A 21,853-nucleotide genomic window follows, 5' to 3' on the forward strand; every position below is an offset into this window, starting at 1 on the left:
TTTCAAATTGCCATTCTATGTTTATTTTAGGAATTAAAATTCTAAGAATCATAAGACTACAAAGGCATTTAGGAAATACATTTTTAATTATGCAGTTTGAATAAACCTTCATGTTGTCTTTTCTGGTATACCCCCACAAGTCTTTTGTTGTTGTAAAAAAAAAAAAAAGAAAATAACCTCTATGACTATGCAGGAACCACTGCATTTACTGGGCTTGGGATACACCCTGTAGCAGATACAGCTTAGATCACAACACCCAAGTCCTTCTAAATACCCCAAAGCCTCTGAAAGAAGAATGACTACAATAATCCCAGAGATTGAAGACGCCAATAAACACATAACTCTTCAGTGCCCAGACACCAAAGAATGTGGTTAGCATCAACACTATCCAGGAAAACATAAGCTTACTAAATGAACTAAAAATAGCACCAAGGACCAATCTTGGAGAAAGGTCACACATAACAGAGATATGTGACCTTTCAGACAGAATTTAAAATAGCTATGTTGAGAAAATTCAAAGTAATTCAAAATAACACAGAGAAGGACTTCAGAATGCTACCAGATAAACTTAGCAAAGAAATTGAAATAATTAAAAAGAATCAAGCAGGAATTCTGGAGCTGAAAAATGTAATTGGCATATTGAAGAACACATTAGAGTTCTTTAATAGCAGACCTGATCAAGCTGGAGAAAGAATTAGTGAGCTTGAAGACAAGATATTTGAAAATACACAGTCAGAGGAGACAAAAGAATCAAAAAAAATACACTGCCTATAGGATCTACCAAATATCCTCAAATGGGTAAATCTAAGAGTTATTGGCCTTAAAATAAGGTAAAGAAAAAGATAGGGGTAGAACATTTATTCAAAAGGACTCTAACAGAGAAGTTCCCAAGACTAGAGAAAGATATCAATATCTAAGTTCAAGAATATTACAGAACACCAAGCAGACTTAACCCAAAGACTACTTCAAGGCATTTAATTATCAAACTCTCAATATCAATATCCAAGTACAAGAAGGTTACAGAACACCAAGCAGATTTAACCCAAAGAAGACTACTTCAAGGCATTTAATTCTCAAACTCTCAAAAGTCAATGATAAAGAAAGGATTCTAAAAGCAGCAAAGAAAAAGAAACAAATAATATACAATGGAACTCCAATAGGTCTGGCAGCCAACTTTTCAGTGGAAATTTACAAGCCAGGAGACAGTGGTATGAGATATCTCAAGTGCTGAGGGAAAAAAAAAAAATGCTTACACTAGAATAGTGTATTTAGCAGAAATATCTTTCGAATACAAAGAAGAAATAAAAACCTTCCCAGACAAACTAAAGCTGAGGGATTTCATCAACACCAGCTCTTTCCTACAAGAAATGCTAAAGGGATTACTTTGACCACACAGAAAAGGACATTAATTAGCAGTAAGAAATCATTTAAAGGTATATAACTCACTGGTCATAGTTAGTAAACAGAAAAACACAGAATATTATAACACTGGAATAGTGGTATGTTAACTACTCTTATCCTGAATGAGATAGACTGACTAAATTATAAAGCATTCAGAATAGAAATAGAAAGAATAGAATAGAAAGACTAAATTATAAAGCATTAAAAAATAATAACTACAGCAACTTTTCAAGGCATAGTCATTACACTAAGGTATGAATAAACAAAAATTTAATAAGGAAAAATTTAATGAGGGGAAGAAGCCAAGGCATAGAGTTTAAGTAGTTTTTTTCTTGTATGTTTGTGCGAACAGTGTTAAGTTCGTATTATATTAAAATAATGAGTTATAAAATAGTGTTTGCAAGCCTCATAGTAATCTCAAACCAAAAATGTACAATAGATACACAAAAACTAAAAAACAAGAAACTAAGTCATATCACTGGAGAAAATCACCTTCACTAAAGGAAGACAGGAAAGAAAGTAAGAAGGAAGAGAAGACCACAAAACAACCAGAAAAAAAAAAAGGACTAAATTTTCCAATCAAAAGACGTTGACTGTCTGAATAAACGAAAAAACAGGATCCATTAAAATGTTGCCTATTAGAAATACACTTGACCTATAAAGATATACATAGACTGAAAATAAAAGTATGGAAAAGGATATTTATTGCCAATTAAAACTGAAAAATGCAGGAGTTGCTATACTTACATCAGACAAAATAGATTTTAAGACATAAACTATAGGAAGCTACAAAGAAGGTCACTATATAATGACAAAGGCATCAATTCAGTAAGAGGATATGTAACAATTTTAAATACCCAACACTGGGGCACCCAAATATATAAAGGAAACATTATTAGAACTAAAAAGAGAAATATGTACAAATACAATGACAACTGGAAACTTCAACCTTTTACTTTCAGCCTCCCACTTCAACCTCCCACTTGGAGATGGAAAATCAACAAAGAAACATCTGACTTATTCTGCACTACAAACCAAATGAATATAATAGATACTTATAGAACATTTCATTTAATGGCTACAAAATACACATTCTTTCCCTCAGCACATGGATCATTATCAGGGATAGACTATATATTAGGTCACAAAACAAGTCTGAAAACATTCAAAAAGTTGAAATAATATCAAGCCATCTTCTCAGACCACAATAAAATAAAACTAGAAGTTAATAACTAGAGGAAGTTTTTCAACTTTACAAATACGTGGAAATTAAACCATGTGCTCCTCAACGACCAGTGGGTCAATGAAGAAAATAAGAAGGAAATGGAAAAATTTCTTGAAACAAATGATAATATTTCAAGAACACAACATACCAAAACCTATGACATACCGCAAAAACAGTTTTCAGAGGGAATTTTGTAAATACAAGTTCTCACATCAAAAAAGAGGAAAGATTTCAAATAAACAGTCTAACAATGCATCTTAAAGAACTAGAAATGCATGTGCAAATGAAACCCAAAATTAGTAGAAGAAAATAAACAATAAAGATTAGAGCAGAAATAAATGAAATAGAAATTTTTTAAAAAGTACGAAATACCGGTTCCGGACTTGTGGTACCTGCTGTGGTCACGAGGGATGAGTGGCGGCCTGGTTGGCAGCAAGTAGCCTGCAGCATTAGCCCGTGGTTAAGATGAGTTTACCCTTCAATCCCAAATCTTTCCTCAATAGACTAACAGGAAAGCTAGTGATGGTGAAACTTAAGTGGGGAATGGAGTACAAGGGCTACCTGGTATCTGTAGATGGCTACATGAACATGCATATGAACATGAAAATACATAGATGAAGTGTTGTCTGGACATCTGGGTGAAGTTTTAATAAGGTGTCATATTGTCCTTTATATCAGAAGTGTGGAAGAAGAGGAAGAAGATTGGGAAATGAGAGAATAGCATATTTTGTGGGGATTTTCTTTTTTTTCCTGACACCAGCCCTCAGAATTTTTAGAAAATATATATATATTTCAAGACAATAAAGATGTGTTTTTCAAAAAAAAAGTACAAAATATCAATGAAACAAAAAGTTGGTTTTCAAAAAGTTAAATAAATTGACAAACCTTTAGCCAAACAAAGAAAAAAAGATACACATAAATAAAATCAGAAACAAAACAGGAGTCATTAAAACTGATGCTACCAAAAGGTCATTAATAGTTACCATGAGTAACTATATGCCAGCAAATTGGAAAATCTAGAATAAATGGACAAATTTCTAGACACATACCATCTACCAAGATTATGCAAAGAAGAGATCCAAAACCTGAACAGACCAATAAGAAGTAACAAGGTCAAAGCCATAATAAAAAATATATATATAGGTAAAGAAAAGCCTGGGACCTGATGGCTTCACTGCTGAATCCAATCAAATAAACATTTAAAGCAGAACAAATACCAAACTTTCTCAAACTATTCCAGAAAATAGAAGAGGATGGAATGCTTCCAAACTCATTTTATACAATCAATATTACCTTAATACCAAAACCAGACAAAGACACATCAAAAAAAGAAAACCACAAGCCAAAATCTCTGATGAATATTGATGCAAAAATCCTCCACAAAATACTAGCAAACTGAATTCACCAATGCATTAGAAAAATCATTCATCATGACCAAGTGGGTTTATCCCTGGGATGCAAGGATAGTACAACATGCACTAACCAATCGAGGTGGTACATCAAATCAACAAAATGAAGGATAAAAACCATGTGATCCTATCAATAGATCTAAAAATTATTTGAAAAAATTCAACATTTCTTCGTGATAAAATCCCCCAAAAAACTGGGTATAGAAGGAACATACCTCAACATAATAAAAGCTATATATGGGAGACCCACGGCTAGTATGAACTGAATGCGGAAAAACTGAAAGCCTTTCTTCTGGGATCTGGAACACAACAACAATGCCCATTTTCACCACTGTTATTCCCCATAATATTGGAAGTTCTAGCTAGAGCCATCAGACAAGAAAAAGAGTTGGGCATCCAAATTGAAAATGAACAAGTCAAATTATCCTTGTTTGCAGATTATATGATCTTATACTTCGAAAAACCTAAAGGCCCCCCCAAATGATTAGAACTGATAAACACATTTATTGAAGTTGCAGGATACAAAATCAACATACAAATTTAGTAGCATTTTCATATGCCAACAGTGAAAAATCTGAAAAAGAATTTAAAAAGTAATTCAATTTACAAGAGCACACATAAATTTAATTAGCTAGGAATTAACCAATGAAGTGAAAAATGTCCATAATGAAACTATAACATCCTGATGAAAGAAATGGAAGGGAACACCAAAAAATAAAAGAATAGTTTATGTTCATGGATTGGAAGAATCAATGTTGTTAAAATTTCATACTACCCAAAGCAATCTACAGACTAAATGCAATCCCTATCAAAACACCACTGACATTCTTCATAGATACAGAAAAAAAAAAAAAAAAACACAATCCTAAACTTTATATCTACCACAAAAAAATCCCAGAATAGCTAATTATCTTAATCAAAAAGAAAAAAACTGGAGGAATACATCACCTGACCCCAAATTATACTACAGAGCTATAGCAATGAAAGCAGCATGGTACTGTCATAAAAACTGACACACAGAGAAATAAAACATAATAACCCAGAAGCAAACCTCCACACCTACAGTAAACTCATTTGCAATAAAGGTGCTAAGAACATACACTGGAGAAAAGACAGTCTAATCCATAAATGGCATTGGAATAATTGGATAGCCATAGGCAGAAGAATGAGACTAGACCCCTATCTCTCACTAGATACAATAATCAAATCAAAATGGATTAAAGACTTAAATCTAAGACCTCCATTTGTGAAACTACTACAAGAAAACATTGAGTAAACTATCCAAGACATTGGTCTGGGCAAAAATGTGTTGAGCAATACTCCCACAAGCACAGACAACAAAGGCACGAATGGACAAACAGGATCAAATCAAGTTGAAAAGCTTTTGCTGTTACAATCAACAAAGTGAGTCAACAAAGTGAAGACTGGGAGAAAATATTTGCAAACTAGCCAACTGACAAGGGATTAATAACCAGAATACACAAGGAGCTCAAACAACCCTATAGGAAAACATCTAAAAATTCAATTAAAAAAATAGGCAAACCAATTGAATAGATAATTCTTAAAAGAAAACACACACATGATTAACAGGCATATAAAAATGCTCAACATCCAACCCAAGTGTCCATCATTGATAGACTGGATAAACAAAATGTGGCACATATATACCATGGAATACTACACAGCCATAAAAAATGATGAGTTCGTGTCCTTCATAGGGACATGGATGAATCTGGAAGCCATCATTCTCAGCAAACTGACACAAGAACAGAAAACCAAACACCATATGTTATCACTCATAGGTGGATGTTGAACTATTAGAACCTGTAGACACAGGGAAGGGAGCATCACACACTGTGGTCAGTAGGGGAGGGCTAGGGGAGGGACAGCAGGGGTGGGCAGGGTGGAGAAGGATAATGAGGGGAGAAATACCAGATTAGGTGATGGGGGATGAAGGCAGCAAACCACCTAGCCATGTATGTACCTATGCAACAATCCTGCATGATCTGCACATGTACCCCAGGACCTAAAGTACAATTTGAAAAAATGCTCAACATCATTGATTATCAGAGAAATGCAAATCAAAACTACAATGAGGTATTATCTTCCCTTTTAAAATGGCTTTTATATCTAAAAGACAGGCAATAATAAATGCTAGAGAGGATGTAGAGAAAAGCGAACCCTTGTACACTATTGAAAGGAATGGAAATTATTACAACAACTATGGAGAACAGTTTGGAGCTTCCTCAAAAAACTTATAATTGAGCTACAATATGATCCAGCAAACCCACTGCTGGGTATACACACAAAAGAAGAGACAACAGTATAACAAAGCTATACCTACACTCCTATGTATGTTTCAGCATTATTTACAATAGCCAAGATTTGGAAACAACCTAAGTGTCCATCAACAGATGAATGGATAAAGAAAATGTGGTCCATATACATACTGGAATGTTATTTAGCCGTAAAAAGAATGAGATCATCATTTGCATCAATGTGGATGGAACTGGAAATCACTGTGCTAAGTGAAGCAAGCCAGGTACAGAAAGACAAATATCCTATGTCTTCACTTATTTGTGGAATCTAAAAATCACAACAATTGTACTCATGGACATAGTAAAACAATGGTTACCAGAAGCTGGCAATGATAGTGGGGGTGTGTCAGTGAAGTGGGAATGGTTAATGAGTACAAAAAATAGAAAGAGTGAATAATAGCTACTATTGTACATTTTAAAATATCTTAGAGAGTATAATTGATTTATAACTCAAAGAATATATGCTTGAGGGGATGAATACTCCATCTCCATGATGTAATTATTTTACATTGCATTCTTGCATCGACATCCCATTTACCTCATAAATGTATACACATACTATATGCCACAGAAATTAAAAATTTAAAATTTAAAACGTACTATTTATAACTACTTCCAAGCCAATTAAAAAATTTATTAGAACATTTACAGATAATCTATGCTGAAGTTTACAAATTATGCATGAAAGATATCAAAGAAAACTAAATAAATGAAAAGACAACATTTTTGTGGATCAGAGGATTCAATATAGTAAAAATGACAATTCTCCTAAAATTTTTGTACAGGTTTAATGCAATTAAAACAAGAATATTTTGAAGACTATAAATATTCTAAAATCAACATATAAGAATAGAATAGAAACACATATTCTAAAATCAATATATAAAGACCCAAACATAAGAATAACAATAATAATATTGAAATAAAGAACACAGTTGGAGGAATCACTTTACCTAATGTAAAGGTCTATTTAGTAGCTACAGTTATCAAGGTGAGATATTGTCAGAGAGATAGACATTCTGCTTAGTAGAGTGCACCGGAGAAGCCAGAAATACACACTAGTAAGCCTAACTGAGTTTTGACAAGGATGTAAAAGGAAATCTATGGGGGAAGAAAAAGCTTGGAACAACTGAATATGCAACAGAGAAAAACAAAAAGATTAACTTAAAACTCACATCTTACAAAAAAATCAAACCAAAACATATCATAGACTTTAATGTAAAATATAAAACTATAAAAGTTTAGGGAAAAAATGTAGAAAATGTTGTTACATAGCGTTAGGCACATAGTTCTTATATTTTATACCAAAAGCAGAATTCATTAAAAAATAGAGCAATAGACCTCATAACATTTTAAAAATTTGTCTCATGAAAGACTTGACTGAGAGACTAAGAAAACAAGCTATGAGAGTAGGAGAAAATATTTGCAAACCTTATATCCTACAGAGGACTGGTACCTAGTATATGAAAAGAACCTCAAAACCCCAACAAAAACCACAAACAATTGAATTAGAAAATGAGCAAAAGATTTATAGACATTTTACTGAACTGAATATATATGGCTGGCAAATAAACACAGAAAAAGATGTTTAATGTGATTAGCTATAAGGGAAATGCATATTAAAAGTACGATAAGCCAGGCAATGTGGCAAATGATTGTGGTCCCAACTATATGGGTGGATGAGCTGGGAAGATTATTTGAGCCCAGAAGTTCAAGACCAGACTAGGCAACATAGCAAGACCCTGTCTTTTCAAGCACAATAAAATATCACTATACAGCTATTATCATACCACTATACAACTTTCAACACAAAATAATGATAACACCAAGACTGAAGAAGATATGGAGAAACTGAATTATTGCAGGAAAGGATATGAAGCATTGTAATCATTCTGCAAAACAGTTTATAAAACAAAACTTGCATCTACCATATGGCCCAGCAATCACACCCCTAGATATTTATCTCAGATAAAGAAAAAAAAATTTTCACACAAAATACTGTATACAATGTTCATAGTAACATTGGTCATAATAGCCAAAACCTAGAAACAACTCAGATGTTCCTCAATGGATGAATAGTTAAATAATCTGTGATATATTCACACTGTAGATTACCAACCAGAAATAAGAAAGAAACTATTGATATATACAACTTGGATGAATCTCCAGGGAACCATGCCGAGTGAAAAACAAAATCTGGAAAAGTAAGTAACTACCATATGATTCTAAATATAATATTCTTAAAAAACAAAACTCTACAAATGAAGAATAAATAAGTGATTGTCAGGGGTTAACATGAGGGTGGAGGAAAGTGAGTGTGGAAAGCTAGGGATGCCTGCAGTGATGGAACTGTTCTGTGTCTCAACTGCATCAATGGCAACATCCTGCTTGTAATACGTTACTACAGTTTTATACGATGTTACCATTGAGAAAAACTAGGTGAATGTTGCAGATTCTCTCTGTATTATTTATTACAACTGTATGTACACTTACAATTATCTCAAAATAAAAGTTTAGAATCAGTGTTTAGGTGGTACTTTCCCCCATAAAGTCAGGATTTGGACTTCAATCTGAACACGAACCCTGTCATGTAAGCCTATTCAAAAATTCTTCCAGAGGTAAGTTCTGACTTTGTCAAAAAAGTGAGCTCCAGCCTACCTCTGAACATCAATGCAAGGCTTAGAAAAATTAGAGTTACGTAACCTGGCCAGAGTAATTGGGAGTGAGATTTTATTGCAGCAATGAAATGATACATCCCACAGAGTAAAGTGACCATAGGTTTGATACTGTCACTGAGAAGGAGAGCAAGGGAGAAATAAAAGGGACCCAAACTTCAGGATCCTGTTTCATTCAATAGCAAAAAAGGCCTGTGTTTCAGCCACTGACAGGTACCACAATCTTCCACTGTTTGCAATTCAGCTACTATACACCCCCTACCAAAACAACTAATATTCAAGGAAAATAGGCTAAGCACTACATAGCCATCCAAGTGTCTAGAATCTCAGAGATCTATCACCATATCAAAGCCATACTATCGGAAAGCTACAAACCTACACTATGTAATTTACTTCCCCTTAGTTCTTCACAGAGTTGAAATTTAATATTGTATACTTGATTTTAATTTTTTCAAGGTTCAGTACAATTTTACCATGTTACCTTGGCTGAATTCTGCCCTTCCTAAATTCATATGCTGAAATCCTAACCCTCAATGTGATTGAGTTTGGAGATGGTATATTGAGAGATAATTAGGTTTAGATGAGGTCACGAGGATGGGGTCCTCTTGATGAGATTAGTTCCCTTATGAGAAGAAGCAGCCACACCAGGTCTCTCTACACTGGGTCCCTACCCCCTCCATCTCCCTCACTCCCTCTCTTTCTCTCTCTCCTCTCTCTCTTCTTTCTTCTCTCCTCTTTCCTCTCTCCGCTCTCTCTCTCTCTCTCTGACATATGAAGACACGGCAACAAGGCAGCTGTCTACAAGCTAGTAAGGAGTCTTTATCAGGACTTGACCATGTTGGAACCCTGATCTCGAACTTCTAGCCTCCAGAACTGTAAGAAAATAAATTTATGTTGTTTAAGCCACTCATTTCATGGTATTTTGTTATGGCAGCCTAAGCTGATCAAAACACATGTGAGGAATACTTTTTGTATTTTGACATATGTCACCTGTGGTTTATTAATAATGTTATTCCAATTTTTTTGTTTGAAACAATTTTAGACCTAAAGAAATGTCATATGAATAATTTTTTTTTTTTTTGAGACAGAGTCTCACTCTGTTGCCAGGCTGGAGCGCAGTGGTGCAATCTCAGCTCACTGCAACCTCTGCTTCCCAGATTCAAGAGATTCTTCTTCCCTAGCTTCCCAAGTAGCTGGGATTACAGGTGCCTGCCATCATGCCCAGCTAATTTTTGTAGTTTTAGTAGAGATAGGGTTTCACCATGTTGGCCAGGATGGTCTCAGTCTCCTGACCTCATGATCCACCCTCCTCAGCCTTCCAAAGCATATGTATAATTTTTAAAAACTCTTGTGTATTTTTGGAGGCCTCATTCAAACTTCACTAAATCTGACTGGCTTTAAAACATGTCTGTAAGTTCTTCAGCACTCCTTTTATATAATGGTAGTGGCTGTTTCAGAAAATTTGATACAGCTTACTCCTCTCTCTCTCTTTGAAGGCTTACTCTTCAAACACAGGCATTATAAATTAAGGCAACTAAGGTACATGGATGGGCCACATGTAGGTGTTCTGACAGGCAATCCTATCTAAGGTCTCTGATGACAACTATTATCAACTTCCAGGCATGGGGGTGAACCAGTCTTCAAATAATACCAGTCCCCAGATCCTGAGCTGTCTCAGCTGTTGCCCAGTGGAGCAGAGATCAGCTATCTCCACTGAAGTCTGTTCAAATTACAGGTTGTGAGCAAAATAAATGCCATCATTGCTTTACAGCCACTCTCTTTTGTAGTTTGCTACAGAGAAATGTTAACTAGAAAGCCATCTGTTCCAGTAATGCACTCTGTAGACAATGAATCCAATCTAGAATCATGTGGTATATATACACAGCTGGCAAATGTCCAGTTGCCTTCAAAACGTTCTTTGTTTTTCCTGGATTTGTGACCTTAATATCTTGGAAAATGTTTCTTAATTTCAGATTGTGCTAAATATCTTTAGGCTAATGCTTAAATTACATACTTTTGTCCAATAGAGAAGCTATTTTTTCTTCCTTTAACATCCTATCAGATGTTGCCTGATGTCTCTTTGGCCCATGACTGGTGGTGTTTCCTTTCACTTGCTGAGTAAGACTGTGACAGCCATAGATTGCCACTGGAGTTACTTTTCCACCTATTAAAATTAATGTTTTAGAAAATGTGCTTGGCATATATGAAAAAATTCACATCTCATATCACTGTCTCCCATTAGTGTTATCATCCACTGATATATTTGCCTGAGATAAATATTACTCAGATGATTGCAAAATGATGCTTTTCTAATCCCATGATTTTCTTTTACATTTTTAGTTGGCATTCTATCATAAAAATATTTATTTATTTATAACAATATGGAGTTAAAGATTTTGATTTTATTTAATAAATCAAATTTATTATCATTCTATATACAAAATGTTTTATATATACATATACACTCACATATGTATAAATATACAGTCATGTGTTGCTTACCAACAGGGTGATGTTTTGAGAAATGCATCATTTGGTGATCTCGCCATTGTAAAAACATCATATAGTGTACTTACAATAAACATAACAAACCTGGGCTGTGTGGTATAACCCATCACTCCTAAGCTACAAAGCTGTATACCATGTTATAGTACTGATTACTATAGTCAACTGTAACACAATGGTATTTGTATGTCTAAACATAGAAAAGGTACAGTAAAAATAATGATATAAAAGATGACAAAAATGGAAGATGGCAAAATAGGAACAGCTCTGGTGCACAGCTACCAGCAAAATCAACACAGAAGGTGGGTGATTGCCAAATTTCCAACTGAATTACCTAATTCATCTCATTGGGACTGGTTGGACAGTGGGTGCAGCCCAAGGACAGCGAGCCGAACAAAGGTGGGGCATCCCCTCACCCGGGAAGTGCAAGGGGATGGGTAACTACTTCTCCTAGCCAAGGGAAGCCATGAGAGACTGTTCCCTGCACTCGGGCCCAGATACTACGCTTTTCCCACAGTCTTCACAACCCACAGACCAGGAGATTCCCTCCAGTACCTACACAACCACCAGGACCCTGGGTTTCCAGGACAAAACTGGGCGGCTGCTTGGGCAGAAAGAGAGCTAGCCACAGCATTTTTTTTTCATCACCAAAGGCCTCTGGAATGCCAGACAGACAGAAGTGCTCGCTCCCCTGGAAAAGGGGCTGAAGCCAGGGAGCCAAGTGGCCTGGCTCAGTGGGTCCCACCCCATGAAGACCAGCAAGCTACGATTCACTGGCTTAGAATTTTCACAGCCAGCACAGCAGTCTGAGCTTGACCTGGGACTCTCAAGCTCAGTGGTGGGAGGGGCATCTGCCACTGCTGAGGCTCAAATAGGTGATTTCAACCTCACAGTATGTGAGCAAGGTGGCCTGGAAGCTCAAACTGGGCAAAGTCCAACACAGCTCAGCAGCTGCCGGCAGACATCACTAGATGTCCTGACTGGAGAGGACACCTCTGAAAACAGCAACGGCCCATCAGAGACTTAAAAATAAAGCCCCTACCTTCCTGGGACAAAGCACCTAAGAAAAGGGGCTTGTGTGGATATAGCTTCAGCAGACCTATATGCCCCTGCCTCACAGCTCTGAAGAGAGCAGCAAATATCTAAACACAGTGTTTGAGCTCTGATAAGGGACAGAATTCCTCCTCAAGTGGCTCCCTGACCCCCGTGCATTCTGACTGGGATACAGAACAACTCCCAGTAAGGGCCAACAGACACCTCATACAGGAGAGCTCTGGCTGGCATCTGGCAGGTACCCTTCTGGAACAAAGCTACCAGAGGAAAACAGGCAGCGATCTTTGCTGTTCTACAGCCTCCATTTCTGATTCCCAGGCAAGCAGGGTTTGGAGTTGACCTCCAGCAAATTCTAGCATACCTGCAGCAGAGGGGCCTGACTGTTAGAAGAAAAATTAACAAACAGAAAGAAATAGTTTCAACATCAACAAAAAGGACATTCACTCAGAGACCCCATCCAAAGGTCACTAATCACAAAGACCAAAGGTAGATATATCCATGAAGATGGGGATAAACCAGTGCAAAAAGGCTGAAAACTCCAAAAACAAGAATGCCTCTTCTCCAAGGGATCACAACTCCTCACCAGTAAGGGAAAAAAACTGGATGGAGAATGAGTTTGATGAATTGACAGAATAAGCTTCAGAGGGTGGTAATAACAAACTTCTCCAAGCAAAAGGAGCATGTTCTAACCCAATGCAAGGAAGCTAAGAACGTTGAAAAAAGGTTAGATGAAAGGCTAACTAGAATAACCAGTTTAGAGAAGAATATCAACAATCTGATGGAGCAGAGAAACACAGTACGAGAAATTCATGAAACATACACCAGTTTCAATAGCCAAATTGATCAAGAAGAAGAAAGGATATCAGAGATTGAAGATCAAATCAATGAAATAAAGTGAGAATACAAGATTAGAGAAAAAAGAATGAAAAAATATGAAAAAAGCCTCCAAGAAATATGGGATTATGTAAAAAGAAAAATCTACATTTGATCCGTGTGCCTGAAAGTGAAGGAGAGAATGAAACCAAGTTGGAAAACACTCTTCAGGATATTATCCAAGAGAACTTCCACAATCTAGCAAGGCAGGCCAACATTCAAATACAGGAAATACAGAGAACACCACAAAGATACTCCTCAAGCAGAGCAATCCCAAGACACATAATCATCAGATTCACCAGGGTTGAAATAAAAGGAAAATTGCTAAAGACAGCCAGAGAGAAAGGTCAGGTTACCCACAAAGGGAAGCCCATCAGACTCACAGAAGATCTCTTGGCAGAAACCCTATAAGCCAGAAGAGAGTGGGGGCCAATATTTAACATTCTTAAAGAAAATAATTTTCAACCCAGAGTTTCATATCCAGCCAAACTAAGCTTCATAAGCAAAGGAGAAATAAAATCCTATATGGACAAGTACACACTGAGAGATTTTGTCACCTCCAGGCCTTCCTTACAAGAGCTCCTGAAGGAGGCAGTAAACATGGAAAGAATTGGTACCAGACACTGCAAAAACATACCTAATGATAAAGACCATTGACACTAGAAAAAAACCGTATCTACTAATGGGCAAAATAACCAGCTAGCATCAAAATCGCAGGATCAGATTTACACATAACAATATTAACCTCAAATGTAAAGGGACTAAATGCCCCAATTAAGAGACATAGACTGGCAAATTGGATAAACACTAAAGACCAGTCAGTGTGCTGTATTCAGGAGACACATCTCACATATAAAGACAAACATAGACTCAAATTAAATCGATGGAAGAATATTTACCAAGCAAATAGAAAGCAAAATAAAGCAGGGGTTGCAATCCTAGTCTCTGATAAAACAGACTTTAAACCAGCCAAGATCAAAAGAGACAAAGAAGGGCGTTACATAATGGTAAAGGGAGAAATGCAACAAGAGGAGCTAACTATCCTAAACATATATGCACCCAATTCAGGAGCACCAAGATTCATAAAGCAAATTCTTAGAGACTTACAAGAGATTCAGACTCCCACACAATAATAGTGGGAGACTTTAACACCCCAATGTCAATATTAGACAGATCAATGAGACAGAAAATTAACAAGGATATCCAGGACTTGAACACAGATCTGGACCAAGCGGACCAAGTAGACATCTACAGAACTTTCCACCCCAAATCAACAGAATATACATTCTTCTCAGCACCACACCATACCTATTCTAAAATTGACCACATAATCGGAAATAAAACACTCCTCAGAAAATGTAAAAGAACAGAAATCATAACAGTCTCTCACACACAGGGCAATCAAGTTAGAAATCAGGAATAAGAAACCCAGTCAAAACCATGCAACTACATGAAAACTGAACAACCTGCTCCTGAATGACTACTAGATTAATAACAAAATGAAAGCAGAAATAAAGATGTTCTTTGAAATCAATGAGAATAAGGACATAACATACCAGGATCTCTGGATACATTTAAATCAGTGTCTAGAGGGAAATTTATTGTACTAAATGCCCAAAAGAGAAAGCAGGAAAGATATAAAACTGACAACCAAATGTCACAATTAAAAGAACTAGAGAAGCAAGTACAAAAAATTCAAAAGCCAGCAGAAGACAAGAAGTAACTATGATCAAGCAGAACTAAAGGAGGTTGAGACACAGAAAAACCCTTCAAAAAACAAATGAATCCAGGAGCTTTTTTTTTTTTTTTTTTTTTGAAAAAATCAACAGATAGACTGCTAGCCAGACTAACAAAGAAGAAAAGAGAGAAGAATTGAATAGATGCAATTAAAAATGATAAAGGCAATATCACCACTGATGCCACAGAAATACAAATTACCATCAGAGAATACTATAAACACCTCTGTGCAAATAAACCAGAAAACCTAGAAGAAATGGATAAATTATTGGACACTTACACTTTTCCAAGACTAAACCAGGAAGAAGTCAAATCCCTGAATAGACCAATAACGAGGTCTGAAATTGAGGCAGCAATTAATATAATAGCCTACCAAAAAAAGTCCATACTCATGGTTAGGAAAAAAGTCCATAGTCATGGCTACGAAAAAAAACAAAAAAAGTCCATACTCATGGTTAGGAAAAACCTTTATTGTGAAAATGGCCATACTGCCCAAAGAAATCTATATATTCAATGCTATCCCCATTAAGCTATCATTGACTTTCTTCAAAGAATTGGAAAAAAAGCACCTTAAATTTCATATGGAACCAAGAAAGAGCCCACAAAGCCAAGACAAATCTAAGCAAAATAAATAAACAAACAAACAAACACAAAATTGGAGGCATCGTGCTACCTGACTTCAAGCTATACTACAAGCCTACAGGAATCAAAACAGCATCATACTGGTCACAAAACAGAGATATAGTCCAATGGAACAGAACAGAGGCCTCCAAAATAATGTCACACACCTACAACCATATGATATTTGACAAACCTGACAAAAATAAGCAGTGGGGAAATGATTCCCTATTTAATAAATGGTGTTAGGAAAACTGGCTAGCCATATACAGAAAGCTGAAACTGGATCCCTTCCTTACACCTTATACAAAAGTTAACTCAAAGTGGATTAAAGATTTAAACATAAGACCTAAAACCATAAACACCCTAGAGGAAAACCTAGGCAATACCATTCAGGACATAGGCGTGGGCAAAGACTTCATGACTGAAACACCAAAAGCAATGGCAACAAAAGCCAAAATAGACAAGTGGGATCTAATTAAACTAAAGAGCTTTTGCACAGCAAAAGAAACTATCATTAGAGTGAACAAGCAACCTACAGAATGGGACAAAATTTTTGTAGTCTACCCAACTGACAAAGGGCTAATATCCAGAAACTACAAAGGACTTATAAAAAAATTACAGGAAAAAATACAAAAACCCCATCAAAAAGTGGGCAAAGAATATAAACAGACATTTTTCAAAAGGAGACATTTATGCAGCTAACAGACATAAAAAACAGCTCATCATCACTGGTCATTGGAGAAATGCGAATCAAAACCACAATGAGATACCATCTCACTCCAGTTAGAATGGTGATCATTAAAAAGTCAGGAGACAACAGATGCTGGAGAGGATGTGGAGAAATGGAAATGCTTTTACACTATTGGTGGGAGTGTAAATTAGTTCAACTGTTGTGAAAGACAGTGTGGTGATTCCTCAAGGATCTAGAACAAGAAATACCATTTGACCCAGCAATCCCATTACTGGGTGTATACCCAAAGGAGTATAAATCATTCAATTTACAGAATGTTCTATAAAACATACACATGCACATGTATGTTTGCAGCACTGTTCACAATAACAGACTTGGAAGCAACCCAAATGCCCATCAATGATAGAATGAATAAAGAAATTGTGGCAAATATACACCCTGGAATACTATACAGCCTTAAATAGGAAGCGTTTGTGTCATTTCCAGGGATATGGATGAAGTTGGAAGTCGTCATTCTCAGCAAACTAACAGGAGAACAGAAAACCAAACACCATATGTTCTCACTCGTAAGTGGAAGTTGAATGATGAGAACACATGATGGACACAGGGAGGGGAACATCACACACTGGGGTCTGTCAGAGTTTGGGATCTAGAGGAGGGATAGCATTAGGAGAAACACTTAATATAGATGATGGGGTGACAGATGCAGCCAACCACTATGGTATGTGTATACCTATGTAACAAACCTGTATGTTGTGCACAGATACCTCCAGAACTTAAAGTATAATAGAAAAAAAAAGGTATACCTGTATAGAGCACGTCTAGTCCTGAAGCTTATAGGACTAGAAGTTGCTCTGGATGAGTCAGTGAGTGAGTGGTGAGTGAATGTGAAGGCCTGGAACTTTACTATACACAACTGTACACTTTATAAACACTGTGCACATAGGCCATACTTAATTTATTTAAAAACATTTTTTGTTTCTTTCTTCAACCATATCTTAACTTACTGTAACTTTTTTACATTATATACTTTTTAAAAACTTTTTGACTCTTTTCCAAACACTTAGCTTAAAACACAAACATGTATAGCTGTACAGAACTATTTTTTTCTTTATGATCTTATTATATAAGCTATTCTCTATTTAAAGTTTTTTAACAAATATGTTTTTCTTTTTAAGAAAATACCCTGTATCCCAGGTCTACAAAGAATCACGTTCATCAGTGTCACTGTCTTCCACCTCCACATCTTGTCCCACTCAAAGGTCTACAGAGACAATAACAAAGATGAAGCTGACATCTCCTATGATAAAAATGCCTTCTTCTGAAATACCTCCTGAAGGACCTGCCTGAGGATGTTTCCCAGTTAACTTTTATTTTTATAAATATAAAGAGTATAATCTAACATGATGATTAAAAACTATAGTATGCTATAGTAAATATATAAACCAGTAACAGTATTTACTATCATGATCAAGGATCATGTACTGTGCATAATTGTATGTGCTATAATTTTATAGGACTGGCTGCAAAGGAGGTTTGTTTACAGTGGCATCATGACAAAGAAGTAATATGTTGTGCTCTGACCTTATGATGCTTATGACATCACTAGGTGATGAGAAATTTTAGCTCCTTCATAACCTCAGGGATTATCATCATATATGTTGTCCTCTGTTGACTGAACATTATATAGCACATAACGTTATTTAAAGTTATCTATACATATATATATATATATGTCTATGTATAATATAGAGACATATTTAATATATTCTATTCTATATGTTATATCCATTTGTGTGTGTGTGTGTGTGTGTGTGTGCACATGCTCAGCCCAAGGGAACATCTCTAAACTGGCTTGTATGTCTTTTTTGATATGTCCCTATCATCGACTGAGCATTTTTCTTGCTCTCTAGTACAGGAGACTATGTCTTCAGTGTTATGTGAGAGAAAATAACATTTATATAATTTGAGCTACTGTATTAAGGGGATATAACTAGTATCACTTACCCATCATCTTGTATTCCTCTTCTAACATTTTCTCTAGAAGCCTTAAATATTTCTAAATACCCAGTAAGGAGTACCATTTTATATTCTGATATTGAATATACAATTCCCACTTCCTGTACTTTCAACTTCCTTCTTTTTTCATCTGTAGTCCAATGTTTTTTTATTTTTCTGCACAAGTATTTCTTTTACAACTAACAAATAAGAACGTAATGTCATTTTAAAATACCACTTGGTAAAAATAGTATTATCAAATACCAAAACTGTGCCAGGTTTAGTCCTAAGTTATTTTTACATGTCTTTCTTATTCTTCATCAAAACCTTATGTGGTAAGTGCCTCTTATAATGTTCCTTAAATAGAAGACAAGACATGTCTGGAGAAATTCTATACTTTGTACAGTATGGTAGGCAGAATAACCTCTTTGTCCCTGCCAAAGATGTTCATACCTTAGATCCTGGAGACTGTGAATATATTATGCTACATAGCAAAAGAGATTTTGCAGATGTAATTTAGGCTACTAATAAATTGAACTTAAAATAGGAAGTTTATCCTAGATTAGCTAGGTATCTGGGTAATGCAATCTTAACAATGTAATCTGGCAATGTATTCATAATAGCTATAAAAGCTGACTAGATTGAGGGTGGATCTGCCTCTCCCACTCCACCAACTCAAATGTTAGTATCCTTTAACAACCACCCTCACAGACACAACCAGGAACAATACCTTGTATCCTTCAATCCAATCAAGTTGACACTCAGTATTAACTATCACAGTGGAGAGATTCAAGTCATGAGAGGAATTTGACTCACTGTTACTGGAGGCTGGATATCTGGAAACCATAAGAAATCTGCATGGGCAGCCATCAGGTGCAAATACCAGGCCCTGAATGATGATCAGCAAAGAGGCAAAGTAACTGCAAGCAAGCTTGTATGCCATATTCAATATGTATAGTTTTTGTTTGTTTGTTCGTTTTGAGAGAGTCTCGTTCTATTTCCCAGGCTGGAGTGCAGTGAGTGGCAAGATCTTGGCTCACTGCAACCTCTGCCTCCTGGGTTCAAGTGGTCCTCCTGCCTCAGCCTCCTCAGTAGCTGGGACTACAGGTGCCTACAACCACACCTAGCTAATTTTTCTATTTTTAGTATAGACGGCATTTCACCATGTTGGCCAGGCTGGTCTTGAACTCCTGATTTCAAGTAATCTGCCCTCCTTAGCCTCCAGAAGTAGTGGGATTACAGGCATAAGCCACCATTCCTGGCCAGTTATGTATGTTTTTAACATGATATATAGGAAATCAGACTGTTCATTGATACAATGTCAGGATAAATTATATCTCCAAGAGATTTTGTGGGTCTAAGAACTAAAGCTACAAGAGAAACTCAACCTCAAATGGACAATTTTAAAGCCACTACACAGAGAAGAAATGAGTTGATACAGCGACTTTTTTGGTGGCTGTGGGTAGAGGCGGGGGAATAAACTGTCCTCTTTTATGACTTTTCTCCCATTTCACCTGTTATTTAATTATATTTTCAAGTAAGTTTTGCTTTCACAAAATTATATGAAACATTTAAATAAAGCTTAAAAAAATAACTCATGAAGAGGACTGTTGGCAAGCTGCTTAGAGGAAACAGCTTATTTATGAAGATGGCATTCTTTATTATTTATACACTTCAAAACCTGAAATCATGATTCATCTGGAGACTTGAGGGGAAGTTGGGGTGGTACTAATATTTAGTGTGTTAGAAATTATTATTCTCAGTAAATTAAAAAGCAACTAGAAATCTGAGTTGAGTGACTGATCCAGGTCTACAAACTTTAATGCTTCCTCAGAGAAAAGGAAATGATTGCCCGTTACTTTTCTAAGCACCTAATCTAATCACATTCCTTCATGGGTTATCTGGACAAAGCGGCTCCATCCTGTTGCTTGAGTGTTACCCCATTCTTGACATCTGGACTGTGAAGAGGAACAATGGCCTATCTAATAGAAAGGCTGAGTCCAAAGCTGACTCCATTGCAATATGCCAATTTACTAGACAAGAACAAGGATGTAGAAGATGAACTAATAAAAACAAACCAGGAGATACTGATTGTAAGCCAGAAGCATGGTGTTTAATTTAAAAGACAGCTCTTCAGAAAATCCTTTCTTCTGTTGTCAGACAAGCATTGGAACTTGTCTAGACTTCGAATCATTCAATTAGAACAGAGACAAAGGACTGATACTCCTGGCTTTCAAACAAACACTAGAGCACTGGGTGGATGCAAGGTTGGATTTCACTATTCTTTCAGGTTGCCAGTTTTAATTGCCACTGTCCGAAAAATAGATATGCTTTCTCTTGGTACATTTAACTATTGTCCTCTTTTATATCATAGAAAAAAAATAGGTCTAGCTCTAAGTCTAACTAATAGCTTTTAATTTATCATGAAAGCATTCTACAGGGCGAAAGTCTTTCACTTTTTACAGCAGAGTGGCTTATTCGTGAAATTTGTTTTCTAAAGTTAATATACTACGTGGAATACGAATGAAACCACAGATTGCAGTTGATTGATTCTGCCTGAAAGCACTAAATTTAAAGAGACTTCTGTGTGTAAAGGTTTATTCCTTTTTCTGTTGTTGTTGACTAGGTCTCAAAAGATAATTGAATTAAGGCATACCTTTGGCCAATAGTAGGGAATACAAAATAAAAACAAAGTTTTCAATTGTGCATAGGCGAGCTAAAGTATAAACCTCCTATATATTCAGTGATACAGAGAGAGCATCTTAAGGTCAAATAAGGATAATCATACTAAGATTTAAGGAAACTTCTACTGCACAAGACAAGTAATGTCAAGAGTAAACAATTACAAATCTTAAGCATGTGATAGCTCTTTGTGGTGATGTGGTATTGGTCGGTGGTCATGTTCAGGTATGTGTTCACCATTTTACTTTTGTCCCCCTGCACCCATAAGTACCGGAATGTATCACGTAAAGTCCTGCAGCTTTGTAGGTAGTGAATTTAAATATCATGAGCTATCCTAGATCTGTGAATGATTATGGTCATAATTGATTTTGCCTCAGATGTACAGACACACCCATTGTGTAAATGAATCCATCCACTGTCATCATCCTGAAAGTCAGGTTCCTTTATAAAATGGCTTTGCTCAAAAAATATAAAGCTGAAAGGGATCCTTTTTTTTTTTTTTTGAGACGGAGTTTCGCTATTGTTACCCAGGCTGGAGTGCAATGGCGCGATCTCAGCTCACCGCAACCTCCACCTCCTGGGTTCAGGCAATTCTCCTGCCTCAGCCTCTGGAGTAGCTGGGATTACAGGCACATGCCACTATGCCCAGCTAATTTTTTGTATTT

The 21,853-nt window shown here is 36.2% G+C and overlaps 2 protein-coding genes across 2 annotated transcripts in view; one reads left to right on the top strand and one right to left on the bottom strand.

The window, feature by feature from the left end:
- Window positions 1–21,853, bottom strand: part of SGCZ (sarcoglycan zeta) — a 1,161,665-nt gene that overhangs the window by 45,425 nt on the left and 1,094,387 nt on the right. The window lies entirely within an intron of this gene.
- LOC135271446 (small nuclear ribonucleoprotein F-like) lies at window positions 842–5,866 on the top strand. Its single transcript, XM_064368641.1, is given in 2 exon segments — window positions 842–3,222; window positions 3,224–5,866. Coding segments are annotated over 2 exon segments (255 nt in total). The 5' UTR covers window positions 842–3,091; the 3' UTR covers window positions 3,348–5,866.

The sequence above is a fragment of the Aotus nancymaae genome, unplaced genomic scaffold, assembly GCF_030222135.1.
Source record: "Aotus nancymaae isolate 86718 unplaced genomic scaffold, 86718_ANA_hifiasm-v0.15.2.pri h1tg000079l, whole genome shotgun sequence".
NCBI classification, from domain to species: domain Eukaryota; kingdom Metazoa; phylum Chordata; class Mammalia; order Primates; family Aotidae; genus Aotus; species Aotus nancymaae.